Raw genomic sequence first — 24,501 nt, 5'->3', positions numbered from 1 at the left:
TGTATTGTTATTGGAGATTTTAACTATGATATTTTGAAGCATGATAATTGTTCTAAATCTTGGTTAGATCTAATGCAGTCTGTAAATTTTTCTCAGCTTGTTGAATCTCCTACCAGAGTAACTTCAAGCTCTGCTACATTGATAGATCATGCATTTTCAAACATGCCTCAAAATATAGTCGATGTTTTTGTACCTTCCTTATCCATTAGTGACCATTTTCCCATTTGTCTTACACGCAAACTTTCAAATATCAGTGTTAAAGGTCCCATGCATAAGACAATAACCTTCCGGTCTCTTAAACACTTTGATGAAAATCGATTTTTAACCGAATTGTCAGAGCAACCCTGGTCAGAAGTAGCATCTGTAGAAAATCAAGATAACTCTATAGATTTGTTCACTGATAAATTTTTGTCTGTCCTTGAAAAACATGCACCAACCAGAAAAAAACGAGTAAAGAAGGTCACCCAACCAAACTGGATTAATAAAAACATCCTCGATGCTATTAAAACAAAACACCAGTTTCATAGGGTTAATGACACATATAATTACAACATATGGAAACAACACGTTAAGTCTCTCATATATGATTCTAAGCGACAATATTATAATGATACCATCAATAAAAACAAACACAACCCAAAGAAATTATGGACTGGTCTAAATGAATTATCTGGTTACAAATCCAAGGTTCAAACACATTTTATTGATGATGATGATGGCAACCCGGTTTCTGACCCTTTAATCACTGCAAATTTATTCAACAGACAATTTGTGAATCTCCACCAATCCCATCATACCATTAATCAGACTGGTTATGAAAATCCTGAGCTTGTTGAACTAAATGCATCTAAACTTCAGCATATACTCCCTTTCAAAATACCTGAAATAGAGCTCTCTTATGTGTTGAACCAATTAAAATCGATTGATATTACAAAGTCATGTGGGTCAGATGGTCTCAGTGCAAGGTTTCTAAAGTTATCGGCTCATATTATTGCTCCCATACTTACCACTATATTCAATAACAGTATTCTTAACAATACATTTCCTAAATCATTCAAAAATGCAAAAGTCATTCCTATACATAAAAAGGGTTCTAAAAGTGATAAAAGAATATTTTTTTTCAGGCCCCACATGGGGTAACCCCATTTATTCGCTTCGTCATATAACCATTTGTGGGTCGAAGCACATCCCACAGTGGTTTTACAATTATTTGTTTTCATGCATATGAACGGTTATACCAGATGTGGAACCAATGTAATGAAAGAAAAAAAACAACAATTACAAAAAAAAATCAAAAAGAAAACACACACACACACACACCAACACACACGCACACACACACACAAAATAACAACAACAACAACAACAACAAAAAAACACAAAGAGACAAGGACGACACATGCATTCATACTCGCACTCATAACCGTATTTTTTTTAAGAAATAGTTTCAAAAGCATCAACAGTATATAAAATCTAAAGCATGCTATTTTGGCTTGAATTATTTCTTAATTACTTAAACTCAAAAACAGTACTTTTCAGTGTAGAAATAATATTTTCTCAGCTGACATTTTTCTTTTTTAAAATAGAAAAAATAAATTTTCTAAAAAGACTCCAAACATTTTCAAACTTCGGTAATCTATTATTTATGATTGCTACCTCTTTATCAGTCTTGAGCTTTTGTGTTATAAAGTTTTTGGCTGCAATCATTGATAAAGAAAGATCAAGCATTTTACACTGATAAATATACATTTTAAAGTATACTTAAAATAAGTTTTTTGCGTTAGATAAATCATCCTTTGCATTATAGCCAAACATCATTTCTTTTATACCCAAAGATAAAAAGGTGCTTCATTTATTTTAAGAAATTCCTTTATAAATTTTTTAACAATGGGACACATCCAGAATAGATGCTCAATGCTTTCAACATCATTACTACAAAAAGAACATAAAGGACTTTCTTTATACTTAATTTTGTATAAAAGATGATTGGTTCCAATAATCCTGTGTAAAATTCTTGTTTGGGACCATTGCAACTTAGCACATTTTGTAATTCTAAAAGGCATTTCGAATATAATTTTCCATTCGTTTTCACTAAAAGCTAAATAAAGGTTATTTGTCCATTTTTCGATACTTGTTGGCTTTGATTTGTTTTTATTTAATATATTATAGAAAGGTTTTGCTCCATTTATGTCTGATATAATATCTTTAAAGTATAGCGGTATGTCTGGACCAATGCTTTTCTGTTGGATGTTATAGATTATATTATATTTATTTAAAAATTGCTTTACTGATAGAATCATACCGTTGAAAATTAAGATATTAGATTGGACATTGTATCTTTTAATAAATTCATTATAAGATAAAAACTTTCCATCAGATATAAGGTGTTCTATGTTACAAACTCCAGCATCGAACCATGATTTTAAACATACGCTTTTTGAACCAATTAATATGTTATTGTTATAAAATAAAGGATGTTTTCCGAAAGAATGATTTTCGATTGGAATTAATTCAATAAAGCGTGAAAATGCTGTAAAAGTGTCCTTCCAAAAAAGATTGTTTGTTTCTTTTGCAAGTTTATCAAAATAATGGTTTCCGCAGTGAAAAAACTTTTGCATATCTATTTTGTCGTAAAGAATACTTTTCCAACTAGCATTTGAGATTATTCTTTTAAACCATGTTATTTTTAATGACATGATAAAGGCAGAAATATTTATCATCTGCAAGCCGCCCTCATCATAGTTTTTTACAATAACGGAAGACTTAATTTTTACATTTCCTTGCCAAATAAAGTCATAAAACATTTTATTTAATACACTGATTACATTTTCAGAAGGGTTTGGTAGTGAAATGAATAAATGATTAAGAGATGAAATCAAAAGAGATTTAATGACAGCAATTTTACCTATTGGTGTGAGAATTCTTCTTTTCCAATTTTGAATAACCTTTCGGATATTTTCTATTCTTTCGCTATAGTTTAAATCTATTATTTTTACTTAAGTCAAACATGAAAATTTATGCCTAACATTTTAAATTGATGTTGATTCCAAGACAATTTCCATCTTGTTTTTATACTGTTTTGAGAATATTTCATTTTTCCTATCCACACAACCTTAGTTTTATCAAAATTAACATTAAGTCCCGATAGTTGTGCAAAATCTGGCAAGATTTCCAAAGATTTATTTAAAGACGCACTTGATCCATCTAAAATCATTGTTGTGTCATCTGCAAATTGTGACAATTTATGTTCTACATTGTTAATGTTTATTCCTTTAATAATCTTATTATTTCTTATTTTTAAAGCTAGAACTTCAGCACATAATATAAAAATATAACATGAAAGAGGATCTCCTTGTCGGCAGCCTCTACCTATTTTTACAAAATTTGATAAAAACCCACATTGATTAACAGCAGAAGTTGCATCCTTATATAAAATATCAAACCATTTTTTTTATAGACGGACCAAAGTTAAAAAAAGACAGAGTATTCTGTACAAATGACCAAGAGAGTGAATCAAAACTTTTTCAAAATCTATTAAAAGGAAAAAAGTCCAGGAATGTTATTTTCTTCAGTATACTGCATGATATCATAGATAAGACGGGTATTTTCTCCAATATATCTTCCTTTGATGAAACCTGTTTGATCTTTTATTAATTAGTTTATCTAGAGTAAGTTTCATTCGATTCGCTATGCAACCTGCAGCAATTTTGTATACGGTATTTAGAAGTGTTATAGGTCTCCAATTTTTCACGAATTGTTTAGGTTTATTTTCTTTGGAATACATGTTATTACACCTTGTGTTTAGGTCACTGACAATTTATTTGAAAGTATAAGCATCATTGATAGCTCTTACCACAAAAGGACCTAAATTTTTCCAGAATACCTTATAAAAATCTGCACTAAAGCCTGATGTCCCGGGCTTTTATTATTTGCCATATTTTGTAAAACTTTACTAGCTTCTTCATAATTTATATAAGCCTTCTAATACATTGGATTCCGATTCACTTAAAACCGGTGCATCTATATTTTCCACAAATTGTAAAAATTGATCATTTGCATCATATGCTGATTTTTTGCTGAAAAGAGTTCTGTAAAAATCTTCAATTTCTTTTAATATTCACTTTTGATCATTAAGAATACTCCGTCGTCTTTTTTGAATCTGATGTATAGTCTTAGTTATGTAACTATGTTTTTCTAAACCGCAAAAAAAAATTGAAGGTTTTTCTCCCTTCTAACGTCCATTTTGCTCTTGACCTTATAAGATAACCTTGAAGCTGAATATTATTAAGTTCTTTTAAATTATTTTGCAATTCTTGCAATCGGTTAAGTTTTATCGTCTGAACAAGTTTGATTCGATTTCATGTATTTCATTTATTATTCTTTTTTCATCATTTCTTTCTTTTTTCTTAAGATAACTGCTGTAAGATATAGCTATCCCTCTCAGTTCCATTAAAAGTGTTTCTAAAAACAACTAATCGTTTATCGGTAAAACTGAATTTCATCCATTTGGTATTTCCGATATATTTTCAAGGTTATATATAGGTAAAGCATACTGTTTTTTAATATCAACTATTTTTTGTCTGTATTTTATTCAAATAATCTATATCTTTTAAAAGGGAATTAAATATGTTTCCATAGACCTTTTCCGTGTATAAAGTCATTAAACTTTATCTTCATTATAACAATTGAATGATCTGACTGATGCTTGTCTCAATTTAATATTTTCTACATGATGGAAAATTGTTTCAGTTACCAGGAAAAAAATCAAGGCGTGCTTGTTGGAGTGGAGTCGGTTTACGCCAAGTGTATCTGTTCAGATTTGGAAAAAATTCTCTGAATGGATCAACAAGATTTTCGCTGATCAATATTTTGTAATATAAAATTTCTAGCTTTTAATATTATTTACAAAATTTATAGTTGTAATATTCTTTGTCAGGATCTAGAACTAAGTTAAAATCTCCACACAGGATATAAGAATCGTTTCCTATTCTGTCAATGATATCAAACAGTTCACTGTAAAAAATTGGTTGATCTGTATTTGGACCGTAAAGATTTATAAGGGTTAATCTTTTTCCCCTCAATTGTTAAGTCTAAAACAATAAAGTTTCCTTTGTTATCAAATATGTTTGCTATGAATATTATATTCAATATTTTTTATTAAAAAGAATTGCAACTCCCCGTGAATTGGAACTGTCCCTTGGCTCAGGAAACATTCACTATTCCATTCACAGTATATATTTTTATTCATATTTAACGTTAAGTGTGTATCTTGTAGACAGTAAATACTGCAATTTTTCTGCTTCAAAAATCTAAATAACTCAATTCTCTTTTTTGAACCGTTAAGACCTCTACAATTAAAAGATAGGATATTTTTAGGCTACTTGAATTCATCTAAAACGTATAATTTGAAAAAGAAAAAAATACATGCTTCAAGGAAGGTAATGTGAACAAAACACAAACAAATCAATAAATCATTCATACATACATAAACAGTTACAGACACACACACACATATATATAAATAAACACAGAAAGGACAATTGTTCCCAGTATAAAACTTGATAAAAATAAATAAATCACTTATAGACTGGATATATTTTTCATTTTGTATAAATGCAAAAATGTGAGAGTAAAATGAACCCCAGATGGCTGGACTATTCTTCTTTTTCTTCTGTATATAAACAAGTGCTTGAAAGACACTGTCTTCTTTAACCAGAATAATTTTAGTTTAAATAAATATAGCTATAATAAAAAAAAGCAATTTGAAAAGTCGAGCTAAAATTAAGATAGAAGCGTCTGATATTTTCTTAAAAGCTTACATTTATTTCTTAGAAAAATATAAAACATAAAAAGAAAAATGGTAGACAATTTACTTTGAGTAAAAAAAAATATACAGAAAAATGCATAAAAAAAGTTTCATTGTGAGAAAAAAAAGAGAACAGTTCAAACCAATAGATATTAATTTTGGGCATCATATATATTTAAGCATACAGTAAATGCTAAGTGTTGATTCTTGCAGAGATATAACTTTAAGGTAGACCATGGGTAATGGGCACCCTAAAGAACTGTAAAATTGACAACATAGGACAGTTATATGTCTTCAAGGTCACCTGTATGCAAAATTTAAATAAAATTTACCGTGTGGTTTATGAGTTATGGATATATTTCTGAACTAAGACCTTGCCATTTGAAGGGCTTATTTTTAGAAATGAGGAAACTGTAAATAATCTCTAAATATCATCATTATAAAAAATGTTTTTTCTATTGCTCATTGTTAAGAAACAAATAATAACATTCAAGTAACACATTACACAACCAAAATGTTTGGTTCTAAAAAATTGTTCTTAAAATGTATAAAAATATAACCCTACTCTCCACCCACTTTTAAACACTAATTTTACCATTTCCCTATCTAAAATGCCTTAATTCAAAATATCCTAAATTTATCGAAATGAGGGTCTGTTTTCAACTTTGCCTAAATTTTTTTTCAAAGGTATATTAGTTGATTCATTGGATGCGAAAATATAAAATACTTTACCGTGTAGTTTTTATTTTATCGAACTTTGAAAATATCTGGTATCATATATTTGTTATACATTTTGGCATTATTTAACCAAAAAAAATACCATAAAATAATTATATGATTAAAATCAAAAAACTTTTTTGTCTTCCATAAGGGATCAGAGAGATACATAAAAATGTTAAAAAGAAAAAAGAAAAAAAAAAAAGTTGCCCCTTCTGGGGTTTGAACCCACGCCCCTCAATTTCAATGTAGTTTACAAGCGATTCTAGCCTATTTGAATACTCTTCAAAGTGGAGGTAATGCATTACCCATGGTCTACCTTAAGGCATAATATGCACTTTTATAAAACTGACTTCTAAGTATTTATGCATTTATTATGTGCTGCATGAATAGAGTGATGGAGAAAAAACCAAAAACAAAATTTTTTAAAGCACAATGAATAGTGTATCACTAAATTAAAGTTATATTGAAAAATAACCTCAAAGTAATGTCTTTGGGAAAAAGCGAAAAACAAAACGAAACAGATAAGATCATTTACAGAGAGATTAAAAAAAAAAAAAAAAAAAAAAAAAAAACATGTTTAAACATACTAAAAAAAATCTATCTTTGTGATTATTTTATTGATTATATTGCTTTTTATTAATATTATTGCTTTTTTATTGTTATTATTATTATTATTTATTTATTATAGTCACGCTAAAACACAAAGATATGCATGAAAATATCTCTAGGGTAATGTCTTGGTAAAAAAGACAAGATCATTACAGAGACTATACCAAAAAGATTGAAATAAAAAACAACAAAAGCAAACAAAATTTTTTTGCTAAATGTCAAGTATATGTAACATTTGTTATTTTAAAATCATTGTAACTTAAGTTTTTAGCATTTTCATATTCCGTATAACTGTTTATTTAGGGAGAAAAAAAATTTAAAGTCAAAGGCTGTCCATATTATCATGTTTTATCTCTAAATAGTCTATTTGGGATTTCCTTTTCCTGGGCCACGGAAGGTTCAACCAGTAATCAAAAATCGACAAACTTGATTTCTTTTTGTCTTAAATCGTTTTTATTCCATTTTGGTCGTCATGAATGTCGCAAAATCTTTCCATCCGTACACCAGCATTTTTTACTGCATTTTATATCTTTAAGGCGAAGAGAAGATAGCAACCTGTTGATTCAACCACGTGAATATCATGGTTTATGAAAATATTTTGTTGTTTTCAATCTCTTTATTTTTTTCGAAAAAAACTTCATTTTTAACTTGTCTTTCGTACAAACTTTACAATACAGGTCGATTCTTTCCCTTTGTACTGCCCTAGCCTGTGTTTGCTATATCAATGTTCTCTTCTGTTTATTGACATTGAAAGTTTTTCGTTCAAAAGGGACACGACCTTTGTAGTTGTTTCCTGAGAGGACTGTTTTTTTTGAATCGCCAGGAACACCATATATTCTAATGTTGTTTCTGCGGCTGTACTGCTCTATGTCATTTAAAACCCTGTCATTTGTTTCAGTTTCTCGTCTGACCTATCACAAATACATTGCATTTTGTCCTTTATTTCATCTAATTCATTTTGTTTTGTTTTTCAAATCTTTTTTAAGTTGATCTGTTTCAGACGCCTGGTCATGGACACTCCCCTCAAGTATTTCCAAACGCTTTACGAGTGAGCTGAGAAACTGCTCTTTTCATTTCATTTACGGTGTCAATGAAACCTGTCTTATTAAAGAAATATCACTTTTTGTAATTACATTTGACAATTTTTATTTTTTATCGTGTCCTAACTTTTTTTTCTACGGATTTATTACCTAGAAGATCTTGTTTATTAGATGTTTTCCATAAAATCAGCCATTGTTTTTTGTTTTTTTCTGCTTTTTGTTTTTTCTTTCTTTTTTTCGTCAATTGGCGAAAAATCTGAATCTTTAAAGACTGTTGAGTCTAAAGCGCTAGTACATTCTCCTTCACTGTTTGTTGATGAAAGCCCTCGCTTTGTCCGCGAGCTCATTTTCAATGATATATGTATATTATAATTATGTTACATAACTGCTTTTTAACTAAACAGTACTTTTCATAGCTAAAGTTCGATCAAGCGTGACGAATTTTTAATCAGGCGATGTGTACAGGTAAATTTTTTACCTGAGATATCCCACCCACTTAACGTTATACGTTAAACACCAGACACTCGAAATTTTCGATAAATTTTCATAAATATTTCAAAAAGTCATATCAGCATTCACCTTACGTAGCTTTATACATCATTTTGTCGGTATTTCTGCTTTCTATCCAGCGTATAAGTGATTTACTTGGCCTCTTTTACATCATAGAAAGATTGTTTACTTTTTACTCGAAAGCGGAACCGGAAGTTCTCGAAAGCGGAAATTATAGGCCAATTTCCATACTTCCCTTGATATCACTTATTCTTGAACGTCATGTCAGTTCCCATTTAAAGCAATACTTTGAGAAAAATCAACTTCTATACCAACGTCAGTCTGGATTCAGGTCAAATCATTCATGTCAAACAGCATTGATTAGAATTATTGATGATTGGATTACAGCTATTGACAAAAATGAAATAGTTGGTTCAATTTTCCTTGATCTCTCTGAAGCTTTTGACTATGTGGATCACTCTATTATTATTGAAAAGCTTAGAATGTATAACCTAGACCCTTCATCAGTTGCTTGGTTTTCCTCCTACTTAGATTGCAGAACCCAACAAACTTACATATCCGGTTTATATTCAGAGTCAAGTTCAGTAACTACTGGAGTTCCTCAGGGCTCAGTGCTAGGTCCTATACTGTTTTTAATCTATATCAATGACCTGCCTTTGTCTATGGGAAAAACAGAAACTGATATTTTTGCTGATGACACCACCCTTTCAACCTCTGATGTATCCCTAAACAGAGTAGTTGAATCTCTTACTCATGATCTTTTAAATGCCAACAAATGGTGTGATTTGAATCGCATGTCTATCAATGTTAACAAAACTAAGGTCATGTATATTTCCTCAAAACACAAGCACAATTATATTCATGAAAGTAATCCTTGTATTTTATATAAAACAGAGCAAATTTTTTGTAGCTCTGAAGAAAAATTATTGGGTATTACAATTAAGAACACCTTGTCTTGGCAAAGCCATATTGATAATATTCTTAAAAAGTGTAACTCATTGTTACATTTATTATCACGTATAAAATTATTTATATCTATACCTGTACGTAAAATGTTTTACAATGCATATATTTTACCACATCTTGATTATTGTTGCATAATTTATGGTAACTGTACGTCTTTTCTAGAAGATAAACTCATTAAGTTCCAAAAGAGAACTGCAAGACTAATTCTAGACAAAGATTATGACACTCCATCTGCTGAACTTTTTTCTGAACTCCGCTGGATGACCTTTTCACAGAGGGTTGTTTTTCAAAAAAGCTATTATGATGTTTAAAATAATAAATAATCAGGCGCCTTCCTATTTATTGAATAATTTCATTTTATCGTCAGATGTTCATACTCGCATTTTGCGTTCATCATCTGATTTTCAACTTTATACCCCTAGACCAAATACTGAACAATTTCGTATGTCTTTTGTTTATTCTGGATCTTGTATTTGGAACGGCCTTCCTGATTATATTAAGTCTGCTACATCTGTTAACCATTTTAAAACCTTATACTTGAGGTTTTATCACGCATTGATGTATACAAATTGATAATCTCCTGTATGTTTTTACATTTATGTATTTTAATAGTTTGAATATGTTAAATTTTTATTGTTCCTTGTTGAGGGCCTCATGGAAGATTGATATGTTTGTTCAAATGAGTTCTCTCGTTAAATAAAGTCTTTATTATTATTATTATTATTATTATTATTATTATTATACATATAGCTAACTCGTTCCCTCGACATATAGCTAATTCGGTCCCTCGACATATAGCTAATTTGTTCCCCTAAGTAAGTAAGTCGTTCCCTCGACGAATAGCTAACTCGTTCACAAGACAAATAGCTTACTCGTTTCCTCGATATATTGCTAACTCGTTTAAAAGGCATATTGCTAACTTGTTCCCTCGACTTATAGCTAACTCATTCCCTTGACATATAAAATCCCACGAGTAAGTAAGTAGTTCCCACGACATATAGCTAACTCGTTTACAAGATAAATAGCTAACTCTTCCCACGACATATAGCTTATTCGTTTCCACGACATATTGACATATAGCTAGTTCGTTCCCACGACATATAGCTTACTCGTTCCCATGACATATAGCTTACTCGTTCACAAGACATTTAGCTAACATGTTCCCTCGACATATAGCTAACTCGTTTCCACGACATATTGCTAACTCGTTTTCAAGACATATTGCTAACTTGTTCCCTAGACTTATAGCTAACTCGTACCCACGACATATAGCTAACTCGTTTCCACGACATATAGCTAACTCGTTTCCACGATATTTTGCTAACTCGTTCCCTCGACATATTGCTAAATCGTTTTCAAGACATATTGCTAACTTGTTCCCCCGACTTATAGCTAACTCGTACCCACGACATTTAGCTCACATGTTCCCTCGACATATAGCTAACTCGTTTCCAAGACATATTGCTAATTCGTTCCCCGACATATTGCTAACTCGTTTTCAAGACATATTGCTAACTCGTTCCCTCGACTTATAGCTAACTCGTACCCTCCACAAATAAACCTTTTTACGACGCGGTCCGTTGCTATGAAAAATCGATCGGAAGTAGTATTTTCCCGCGCATGCGCAATCTGCGTAGGGCAAAAAGGGCATAGAATAATATAGAAATATAGAAGAAGTTTACAGACAATTCCGAAGGGGCCTCCGTGGCCGAGTGGTTAAGGTCGCTGACTTGCGATCACAGGTCCCTCACCGCTGTAGTTTCGATTCTCACTCGGGTCGAAATCTTTCATGTGAGGAAGCCATCTAGCTGGCTTACGGAAGGTGGGTGATTTTACCACCAATAAAGCTGGAAAAAAATCGACGAAAAAATCTCGGCGGGACGCTCTAGGATGGCCCGATTTGAGTGTACGGTCGCCTATATGGGCTTTCCGGCGGCGACCTTAAATAAACGCATTAAAAAAACCCCAAAAAAACCCAGACAATTCTGAGTTAGTTTAAAGTAAAAGTAGAAAATTATATAAATTAGCTTTTAACAAAAATAGAAAAAATATCTTTATAGCTTTGTGGCCAAGATTGCGATACAAAGGCATGGAAAAGGAAATTGTTTAAGAATTTCCCCTTAAGTTCACGGACCTGACATTGAGATTTTTTTAAGAAAATGTGGAATTATATCTATTATTCAAATGGGAGTCAACTAATTTATTGTTGAAATAGTTCATAAAAAGATAAAAGAGATTTTAAAACATATGAAATCGAGGTTAGTTATCATTCTGAAAAAAGTCAGAGCAATCACGGTGATAATGCATTTTAAGTGTTCAGTTTGCCTGATTTTACCCTTTATTTGACTGTGATGCAGATAATTTTAAGTCCAAAATATATTTTAAATAACGTTTGTTATTTTTTTTCCAAATCTTTAAGGAAAGTGAAATAACACACAATTTTTCCTGTTCCTCGTAACTTCTGTCAATATTTTTAATGCAAGTCACTTCTCAAAATCAATAAACATTGATGAGATCGGTGTATATAAAAGTTACTTAAATTACGATTTTCATATTTGTACGTGATAAACTATGTCATGATACTGAAACGTTCCGGTTGAGTGATATTATAGCTGGAAAAAAAACAACCGCGTCGCGTGTCAATCTGTTTGACACTTACCTCCTGGCCAATCAAAAAGGAAGCGTACAATACACATTGTGTAATAGAAAGAGCACCGAAACACGAGGCTATCTGATTTGTACGAGGGGGGCGTAGCCCCCGAGTATAAATCAGATTGCAGAGTGTTTTGGTGTTCTTTCTCTTTTGTATCATAGTCAAACATAAAAACACGTTCCCTGTTGTCACAATTTTAAACCCCGGGAAAAAGTAACTAATGATCGAGCATCTAAATATGATATTTCTGCCGCTTTCCCTTTCTCTGCCGTCACAATATGTAAACCCCAGCAAAAATGAGCCAATCAACGGGCATGATCTGGAGTGCGGGTAACTGATACCTGCACTCCAGTTACCGCACTGTGCATGTATATGTACATGTATACGATTTAACTCTGACACTTTTTCAACAGAAAGGTTCCCAAACTATGATACAAGTAATATTATGTAATACAGGGGTAATAAAATTTAATCTTTAACACGCTGCTGTTTAAATTTTAATAACAGATGAAAAAGTCGTCTAATGATACCTAAAACAGACGACTTTTGTGTGCGCTTTTTGACCATTGGATTATTAGTCCCGCATATTTATCATATCTGTTATCAATACCAATTAACTTTTTAAGTACTTACCGCTTTAAGTCATCCAAACATTACTGTTTTCTGGTTGACATAACATGGAATCACGACTATTAAAGCCTTAAAGTATCATACACTGTTCTCAATTTAACCGCGCTTTTGCCCTACGCGGAATGCGCATGCGCGAAATGCAACATCGGTTACTTTGGAAGAATCGTATTGTAAAAAGGTCTATAGAGTACTCGTTCCCTCCACATATAGCTTACTCGTTCCCTCCACATATAGCTACCTCCTTCCCAAGAGTAAGTAAGTCCTTCCCTCGACATATAGCTAACTCGTTCCCTCGACATATAGCTAATTTGGTCCCTCGACATATAGCTATTTTGTCTAAGTAAGTAAGTCGTTCCCTCGACAAATAGCTAACTCGTTCCCTCGACATATAGCTAACTCGTTCGCACGAGTAAGTCGTTTCCTCAACATAGCTTACGTACGCTGTCCTTTTTTTATTACACGGCTCTTTTTTTATTGTGCTACTCTGATTTCAAATGCAATACTTTTTTAACTGCACTCCTTTTTATCTCGTTCCCATGACTTAGTTACTTGTTCCCACGAGATTTTCGCGGGAACGAGATAAAAACAAACAAAAGTTGTATGTATGTTACCTCTGTGCCACAAAGGACATCCTATATAGTTATTATTATGCTAAACTGTGACGAAGATCCACCTGCGTATGTTCGTCAAATGTCATCGATCATATGGCAGTTCATTGTATAAATAAGACGCATATAACGACCAAAAATAAATATTATCATATAGTAGCCGTAACCCTACACAATACAAATTCGTTATACTTCTGATTAAATAATAATAGTTACATTCATAATCCATTGAAATTAAAAGAAATACGAGTTGATATAGGATGTACTTTCGGCGTTAGTGTACTTATAAATATTGCCTCGATTAGAAAAGTAACAGCTTCGAGGAGTACGCACTACTTTCGGAATTGCAAATAAGCATATCAGAGTCTGAAATTTCGCTACCATTATTTGTTTGGTATTACAACCCAACAAATAAAAACAATCAAAATACAAAACAACCAGGGCAGCATTCTATCGCTCTTACATTGCTTGTAAAGATCGTAACTTAATAACTCAAAGTAAATGTTTTAATATTATCCCATTATCAGTCATTTGTAAAGAAAGGTCTATAAAATTTTGGTTAAAGTTTATGAAAACTCCCGACTCCCCTATGTATATGTTATATAGAGACCTATGTAATAATGTAAACACAAATTGTTGGGCTTCTAAACTCCATTCAATTATTGATCATTTAGGTCTTACAAATATTCGCTTAAATTACGACTGTAATGCAAATTATTTAAATTTGTTTAAAAGTAGGATTCGGGACCAGTTTATTCAAGATTGGAATCATACAATTAATACTTCACCGAAATTACACTATTATTGTAAGTTTAAACAATTTTTTGAGTTTGAAGATTATTTAATTTCAATTAGCAATGAGACTACAAGAAAATCTCTTACTCGCTTTAGACTTAGTTCACATAATTGGAAATTGAACAAGAGAGATTTAATGGGATTGATAGACAGAATAGATTATGTAAATTATGTAATCAAAATGTTATTGAATCTGAGTACCATTTTTTGCTATGTTGTAATAAATATGATGATTTAAGAAGACAATACTTGGGAAATATCCCATGGCCAAATGTTCATAAATTCAAACAGCTTATGTCAACAAAAAATAGATTTAAACTTTTTAAAATAGCGAAATTTATAGATGAGTCAATGAAATGCCGAAACAATTATTTAGAATTTCTCACGGCTTCTTAACGAATTCTTAAATCATTGTCTCTTACGTATAAAATTGATTGATTATTAACTTGTATTTTTTCTGTATATTTGTTTGATTATATCAGTGTAAAATGTAAACATGTTATAGTTATATTGATGTTAAATGTCTTTGCCATATAGTGTATGTGTGTAAATGGCCAAAGACAATGTTCATTGTCGATTTGCCAATAAACTTGAAACTTGAATATTTGTGAAACGATTTGTATCTGGTGGGTTTTTATTATGAAATATTGAAATATATCAGTGCGGTGTAAGTCATGTCATACTGTTTATAACTGAGTTCCTGAACATTTGGTTTCAGAACATTTGGTTCCTGTACATTTGGTTTCCGTACATTTGGTTCCTATTCTATTGGTTCCCGTACATTTGGGTCCCGTATATTCTCAAAGGACGAATTGCCATTAGACATTTTCGTGGCGTCAAAGAAAATATGATTTAAATAAGATTTGTTTTTTGCCAATTTAGGCAGGTCCTTCTTACCAAAGAATTCTGAACCTCATTTCTAAAAGACTTCTTTGTTGTTGATTTTTATTTATATATAAATGTTGGACAATGATTGACTTCAAAAAGAGAATTGTTTTGATTTTACTAGCGCTTCACGTTCTTAAAAATATTTAAATATTCTCAAGTAGAAGAAACATCTCTACAAACAATTATCTGCTGTATATCCGATAAAGTTGTCAATGCACAAAGTCTCGCGCTTATCACGATTGTATATCGTAACATTTCGTAAGAGTCAGTTTTTCCCAAAAGGAGTTTTTGAAATAAGATCTTAATTATTTTACACAATATATTCAATACACTATGTAAATAAAACTTAATAACTATGTATTTATTTTGAAGGTAAACGTACATGTATAGCGATTAAATAATTTCAGGTCTTAAAACATTCAATGTTTAGATACAATATAACGTTGTTATTTATTTTAACTTTTTTATATACTCGTGAAATTTGCTAATAGTCTTGTCAAGCGCATAATAATTAGTTTGAGGTTGTTGTTTGTTTGTTGTTGTAGTTTTTGTAGTTTTTTTTTTCTTTCCATTAAATATATAACTTTTAAAAGTTTTCGTTCACAGTATTTTTAAAATATATATTTAAGTGATGTTTTGATATGAAAAAATATCATTAACAAATAAAGTGTACATGTATGTTTCCTTATTTGTTTCTTATAAATTAAATGACGGTTGGTTTGTTAAAACAAAGCTGTACTAAAGTGCTGTTTTGTTGTTGTTGTTGTTGTTGTTGTTGTTGTCGTTGTTGTTGTATATATTTAGAAACTACTATGCAATGGAATTTATTTCATTAGTTTGATAAAGTATCATTAATGTGATGCAATAATAAAATATAGAATAAGAAATAATATCAAAATATTATAACAGGAAAACATAACAACCTGAAAATTGTAGCAACATGAAGAACAAGAGCGATCAGTGATCACATGTGTCGCCTCATGATGGCCAGTTTCATGTTGGGACAAGTTTTGTGACAGACGGACAGACAGATGGACAGTGCACAACTAGACTTGGTACTGATCATTCCTGTAAAGTTTGGATAAAATTGCACCAGTAGTTTATGAGGAGTAGTCCGGACAAGCTTTTGTGTATCTGGCAACACACAGAAAAAAACACATTTTAATCAAAGGGCCAAAACTCAGCCAAAAATCATTCAACCAAAAAACCCGTGCAATATGCGCAAGGACTTGAGCTACAGACAGACGGACAGACAGACAGACGACGGAGAAGTGATCTCTATATGTCGCCACTACTCCGTAGAGGCGACAAAATAAAGTGAACACAATATTTGCAAGTAAAAGGTTACTCATCTAAGTCATATTGTTATAGCATTAATTTCATGGAGGCTTATGCAAACTATGTATATTCCAATTAAAAACTCCATTCTCTTTTTTTTTAATTCACTAGCGAGTATTTTGATTCCTGTTTAAAACATTTTGAATTTCTATTTGAAAATAAGCAGATCAGTATATTGCTGGTTATGGTATGTGCAACCCTATACAATATATTTTCAATAAAAGCGCGTCTCTTATTTCAGGTATCATTGTTAACATGACAGTAGGCATGAAAAGTTATAGGTTGAAATGCCTTTATCCTCGTATGATTTTATCTATATTAAGGTAACATTGTGAAATGATAAGAAAGAAAATAAAATCTTCCCCAAAAATAATCAAAATAAGGAAAAAAACAAGAACACAATTAATATGCTTACTCACGCATTAGAAAAGAACGCGCAAGTTACTTTGTTATACAATATAAAAGTTTCCCGTTCACTGAGGTTTAAAAGCCTTGAAACATCAAGTTTACAAAAGTAGCAAACCCAGACTATTTATAATTAATGTTTCATTAATTTCGTTTATTAGAAATCAATACAGTAATATTCAGCATAATAATTTCATTTCATTAATTGGCAAATCGGCATTATAAATACGTTTGACCATTTACACATACTAATACATATGGTCAAGACATACAGTATACATAAAAGATACACAAATAACTACACATGTAATCTTTAAATAATCAACAAATATCAAACATAAAGAAAATTTTTAACTCACCAAAGAATAAGTCCTACGAAGCAGCATTATTTTCAAGGGTTAAACTTCTCAATATATAAGCTTCCGTTAAAAACTTTGCATTTTTTTACAATACTAGTTCTACGTTTTGATGACAAAATATTAATGAACTTTTGGACTGAAGACCAAGCATTATTTGAAAAATGTTTCTGTCGTTAGTCATAATATTTATCACAGCATAATAAAAAATGGTACTCAGATTCAACTGATTGTGATAAACAAAGTTTACATATACGATTTTGTTTCTCAATGCCAGTATCTACCTAATTCAATTTCGAGATTATGTGCTGATATTCTAAATTTAGTATATAGCTCTCTTTGTTTACTATTATTTAAAATGTTTACTATTAGTTAAAATTTAGTTACATTATTAATCTCCATTTTACCAGTTTTGGATGTACTGATCGCGTAATTTTTGCTTCAAAATACAAAAATAGTTACAGGAAGAGTCAAAATTTAACCATATATCACTGAAACCTAGACTATCAAATAACGTTTTAATTTTATTTGACCAAGAATTTACGTTCTGGGAATTGCATTGCTCTCTAAAAATTTTATAAATAGGCATGTGTTGATTACTCATTACTTTATCCAGTATTTCAAGGCTCTCCCTATCATTAAAACTGATAAAAGGAAACGACCTAATTCACCTAAAAAAGCTAAATTTGAAGATTGTGTTCGGACCCGAAGAATATGTTTACAAAATTTTATATGAAGTTTATCTATTTCCTTACATTCATAAATGCCCCAAGTCTCCGAGGCGTACAATTAAATAGGTAGAACCATTGAGTCAAAATGAAAGTTTAGTTTTAATATCAAGATTTACTCTAGTAAATAATTACAAGAGACTATTATATGTTTTGAGAGCTTGGTCAGAGAGCACCTTAATAGCATTTTTCATATTCCCAGTGTAAATAAAATTTACACCTAAATGCCCAATTTAATCGAGTACATGTATTGATGAATACAATCAAGTTGGATTTGCAAGCTGTGTGCATTCGTTGTAATTAAAACAATGTCATCAGCAAAAATTAACATACATGTATACATTGATAACTGGTTCAAATCACCCATTGATAAATTATTTAAATCTAAACAATTATTAATATCATTGAGGAACAAAATAAAAAGAAAAGGTCTTAAACCAATACTGACATAACAAAAAATCGGACATATTCGAAGACAATTTAACGCAGGCTTTAACATTTGCATAAATAGATTTCAACATTGTTACGATTTAACAGCTGATATAAGATCGACATAATTCAATCCATAAAGCTTCCTGAACATTGGTATCAAAAGCCTTTTCATAATCTATAAAAACACAAAATAATTTCGATTTGTTAAATAAATTTTTTTGAATCAATGTATGTAATAAAAATATACAATGACTTGTACTTTGTTTATCTCTGAAGCCAAATTGTGAATCGTTAAAGACATCATTAGATTCACACCATTTGTTAATTCTATTTCTAAAAATGATAGAAAACATTTTTGCCATAACATTTATTAACGTGATTCCCCTATAATTACTAGGATTAGCTTCATCGCCCTTTTTAAAAATAGGAATTATTACGCCTTTACTCAAAGCATCAGGGTATATACCTGAATCGAAAATTTTATTAAAAATGGCTACTAAATATAATATAATAAAGTTATTAGAATCAATAAAAAAAATCAGCATCATCTTTATCATAATCACAGCTTTTATGCCTATTCAGACTACTAAATATCCTAGAAACTTCATCAACAGTAAAATGTCAGTCAAGTTCATCTATAATGACATTTTCATTACGAAGAGGCGTATCGCCATGAAATACAGAATCGCTTTGATTCAAATATGATAAACTCTTAAAATATTCGGCAAATTCATGAATACTGATATCAGAAGAATCCGGCTTACTTTCCTTTTTGAATTTAATAATATATTTCCAAAATTGACGCGGGTTGCGTTTACTTAAATTTGATAAACAATTTAAGTATAACAAAATTTCTTTTTGCCTTCCTCTTAGTATTAGTATAATGTTTTCTACTATGTAAAAAACTGGCATTATTTTCATCAGACGGGACAGTTTAAAATAGCTCTTTTGTCACAATAAAAAGAATTTTAGCATGAGGCCGAGGATAATTTGTTGTTTTGTCCTAGCAAACTGTCTTCTTCATATCTGTAAGAAGACAGTTTTGAAGAAAATACGAGTAATATTATCTGACTTATACGACGTTTAAGTGTAAAGAACAGTTAAGTTGAAAAAACACATTTAATTCTGAATAGATTTATATGAAATTAAATGTATGTTCACGTTGAAAATCTAGAACTATAGAAAATATTTGCATAGCCTTTAAGATTTGGGCATTAAAAGGTGTAGGTCAATTGAATTCGCAAGGAATGTTCGTACACTTTTTCAATCGGACGTCATTCACTTTCGTTATTTTATGCTTTTCAGTAGATTACTGATTTATCCATGACAATTATATTTGATAATTTCACAGTGAAAAATATCAAAATATAATTGCACAATTTTCAATAACGAAACTACTTTCTTAAGATTTTCCCCATGTGGTACTTCAATTTTATTTTTGCTGACAATTCTGACCATGTCAGGCTGTTCAGAAAAAGACAAAGCTGAAATTGATAAATAACTTAAATGTTAAGAGTAATAAAAAGAAGAAAAAAAACTTACTTCTATTCATTCAAATTGACGATCACCAAATATTATCTTTTTTTTTCATTTTTACAGTCTGAAAAAATACATTCCTACCACATGCAAAACTGCTTTTGATGATATTTGGGCATATTTAAGTATCCTACGAGCAATATCTGTCGCATGTTGTATGAAAACTAGAAAAGCTATGACAGCTATCAGCCCGAAGAATCAGCAAACAACCCAGCGTTCGTTAAGCAGCTTTTCAACAATTCCAAGTTTTCCCATTTCATAGTCGCTTTTTGAATGTTTACACTTCTGTCAACACTTATTTATTGTCTGGACTTTTTAGGGTGTATGACTAACAAATCCAAATGGTATCCCAATGAGGCTCCCATTGGGTAAATAAGATTTTAATATTAATGTTAATTTCAAGGCAATTTCTTTCTAACTTGTTTTAAAGCATAAAATAAAAAGAAAATGTGTTTGTTTGTAGTTCAAGATGTAACTTTATTTCATCATGTAGCCACTCGTGAGAGTTCTGTTTTTAAAGCCCACGTAATTAAATAAAATTCCATCTTACACACGAACAAACAAATATCCTCTATTTAATAAAAACGATATTACACTAGTGCAAAAATAACACTTTGACGTGACGTCATTTAAGATATGCATTGAAAAATATCAATTTTGAAATAGCTAAAGTGCCAAATACAGGCACTCATAGCAATGATGTCGTGCTGATAGATCTTCAACACTTATAAGACTTCTTGATGCAATATTTTCTAAATAAGATGTTATTCCAAAACTGTCCTTTTCCGATTGATTTAAAGATAATACATCATTTGAATTTATACCAGCTCTCTATTCTTATATATATTGATATATCAATCTCTGTTATAAAAAAAAGCAAAAATAGATAATTTTGATTTACGCTTAGGTTCCAAAATAACCCACAGATTTTCTTAAAGTCTAAAAGAATTAGTACATTCACAAAAACGTTTGTATACCCTTTGCTTATATCAGATAAACATAAATTAGCAATTGGTTGCACTTATTTATTCAAACCAAAACTGAAAAGTATCAGTTTATATACAGCGGATATCTTCCAAGTTCTCCGTACACAGCAAAGGTACTAGTAGATTTTCTAACACCAAGAATATTTTATAAAATGTCATGGGAAAATTTTCTAACTGTTTTAATTGACTATCAAAAATACATACTTCACTTACATACATTGAAAAATAGAACCAACCAAAGATTCATATATCTGTTAGGCTATTTTTGGTTTCCTTTCACATTTTGTCAAATTTGCCATTAAAATATTTAGGAGTTTTAAACCTTTACGATATAAAGTTTGAGTACCTAAGTTGAAATTGCCAGTAAAATGCAATGTGACACCTAGACGATTAAAATCATTAACAACCTCTATATAGTCTTGACTATATAACCAGCACCCCTCCCCCTTAACGAAAACCTACTATTTTGGTTTTATTAGTATTAACTTTTAATTACCATTTATTACATTATTCACATTTATTTGTACTGCAGATCTAGAGAAATTTAAGCAACCAATACCATATCACCAGTGGACAAAAGTAAAATGAGGCAAATGAAGAAAATTATCTCCTCTTGACGTAATCCAATCGAAATATAGAAAAGAACAAGAATAGCATTGATGCAAAGCATCAAAGGGCGTCCAAGCAAGAAATGCAGCCAGTGAAGATGAACTAGTAGACATCTGATGACCAGATATTCTTTTAAATTTTTCAATGATTAATTGGTTTTTACCAGAATTGTATATCAGACGATAGACATTGTTCATCATGAACTTTGGTAGGCATGCTAGAGATTAGAATATTAAATGTTTTTTCCCACAGGAACTTGAAATTATATCAATATTAACGATAATATCCAAGCTATACAGGTTTATTATATCCAAAATACACCCCCTATATGGTATAAGTTTATTTATACTATATATAGAGTATTTTTGGATATCAACATTTACATTGGTTATTTGATAGAATTTCAGGTTCATGTGGTATTGTCTTGGAACATACAAAATAGTAATCAAAATGAAGAAAGTTTATTGCTACTATTTTAATGAATTAGTTTACTTAAAAAAAAACTCGTCTGACCCACCCGTGTATTTACATTCCTATTCATAAAACCCATGATAACTCCTGTTTAAATCGCAGACGAAAGTTTTCTGTTGTTAAAATGTCACACTATTAGGCAAATCAACAATCCGCTCAAAAAAGAAAAGACAATTTCAAAATGATATAACAATTCATAAAAATGGCATGCTTAAATTTTTTCTATAGATTTATAAAGAGTACAATTAATTGTTTGAATATGTTTGCATTTGATTTCCTGCAAAATTCTACAGTTCGTTGAAAATAACCATAGCACGGCATGAATGACCGTGTCGTTAAACTCGAACTACTTCTATAAATCGATTTTCGGACTTTCACAATGGTAAGTTCATCATTCTATTTATAGGTATACAGCAACAACACTGTGTAATACAAACAAAAACAAGAGCGCGAATAATTAAGATTATTTCATTTGAATATGTTTGCATTGCGAAATTCCCCAGTTCACTATTCATTGTACATATCGCGACCTTTCATTTTTGATAATCAAACACCCTCATACCAATCAAAATGATCGGCTATTATGACTGACGAAAAGGCCCGAGAAGTTACAATTGCCCTTGCACAAAATCTGATTTCATTCCATAAAGGGGCGTCGCGCTTCGGAGCGGACGCCACTGGTTACCATAAGACTTTACAAATGATTTAACAAAAGATTTCATACTTGTTATCATTCTTAATAATTTACCATTCAACCCCGTTATACAACTTTTTAAAGATAATCTATCACCAAGTGCATTCCTGAATATAGAATCGAAACAACGTTTTAAATCAATAAATGCACAATACAATCTTTTATTCTGGTTCAAATATTTTTCCGTTATGTAATGTAATATAAAAAAAGCATGCATAGAAGGGCTACCTATATAAAAAACAAACTGCACATCAGATATAATGTTATTTTTCATTGCACCATTTAATTTTCATGTCAGTAAACAGTCTACCAAGATGACTCAATAAAGTTAATCACCTGTAATGTTTTACATGTCCTTTATTTACTTTTTATGGAATGTTATGATTCAACTTCTTGTCCTGATTTCTGAATTCTAAAGTTTTGCTAAATAGCTATGATATTGGCCAGATAAAATATCCCTTGCACTGATTCCTTTAAAATGTTATCTTTTCCAGTCGCTTTATTTCTTTGAAGCATAGTCATTGCCTTAAGAACTTTATGTGAAGTTATATTTTCATCTACTTCTGAGAACACAGGGTTAAAATCTTTAAAATCATGTACTTTATTATACTCTCCTTCTCTATGATTTAAAAAAAATATCTTAGAGAACATAGTTTAAAAGAATTGTTTTAAAATCGTGTCTAAGAAGCAGTATAAACCAACAACATTTAACCAAAAGTATCAATTTCACAAAATCTAATTAATTGATCAAATAAATATATAAACATTTTATTTACAGCATGGGTATATAAACATACAACTATAAATGGATTCAAAGTAGAAAACAGAACATATCATAAAAGAAAAATAATTCATTTTACATACTACACTTATTCATCTGCATAGATTAAATGCTAATATCTATTTTGTAAAACATGCAAATTACAGTATCTTCCGTAAAAAAACTATTTTAAAATTATAAATACATGTATAAAATTATGTTTCATCTATTTATGCAAAATCATATTTTTATCTTGAACATGAATACATTTTTGATAATTGTATTCAATTATTCTTATCAAATTAACCAAAACACAAATTACTTACCTATTGCATTTACTCCGTGATAGGCAAGACAAACAAAACAAATTCCGATGACAACTTTCATTTTGTTTTTCTACTTTATTTTACAATGAGGAAGATATAAATATACCATTGGGTTTCGACTCCATTTCCCTGTATTTACACTGATATTTCAATTTAACATATGTCACACTCACACGTTCAGTAGCTTTTAATGCATTTTGCAAATAATATAACAACAAAAGAATTACAAAACTGCTCTAATTTCATCTCTTAAAGATCAATCTCGACCGTCTTCAAATTGTGTAACAGATAACTTGTTTCTGTATAATGTAAGGACATTTAAACATCATCACTTTATTTACATGATATATTATTAAAAAACTAATTAACATTTACAACCAATGTATCCGTGTTTTACTTATCTGTATATAAGCTAGTCTCATCCTTTTATTGAAGATAAGACAATGTGTATTTTCATCTTATTGCTGCTTTATTCGAACACTTTACCCCGTATTATGTGTACTTCGCTAGCGTTATCTCAGCGATCTCCTGTTGCGTGCATGAATGATTGCATTCATTTGCTTTGAGCAAGGGTTGGGAGGGTACTTAGTTATTTGAATGCTGTGTTACGTTTCCTTATTTACTGATACCATTAA

At 30.6% G+C, this 24,501-nt stretch overlaps 1 protein-coding gene across 1 annotated transcript in view; it reads right to left on the bottom strand.

Moving 5' to 3' along the window:
• The window catches only part of LOC132737033 (apolipoprotein R-like), a gene marked incomplete at its 3' end in the record, with an annotated part of 29,812 nt that extends 5,732 nt beyond the window's left edge, over positions 1–24,080 (bottom strand). Inside the window, exon 1 of the mRNA XM_060724263.1 lies at positions 23,867–24,080. Within this exon, the coding sequence (XP_060580246.1) occupies positions 23,867–23,927 (61 nt within the window). The remainder of the gene's footprint in view (positions 1–23,866) is intronic.
• Positions 24,081–24,501: the final 421 nt, after the last annotated feature.

Source organism: Ruditapes philippinarum, unplaced genomic scaffold, assembly GCF_026571515.1.
Source record: "Ruditapes philippinarum isolate M1 unplaced genomic scaffold, ASM2657151v2 ctg7699_1_1_1_1, whole genome shotgun sequence".
Taxonomy (NCBI): domain Eukaryota; kingdom Metazoa; phylum Mollusca; class Bivalvia; order Venerida; family Veneridae; genus Ruditapes; species Ruditapes philippinarum.
This window is presented reverse-complemented; position numbering and strand designations above follow the sequence as displayed.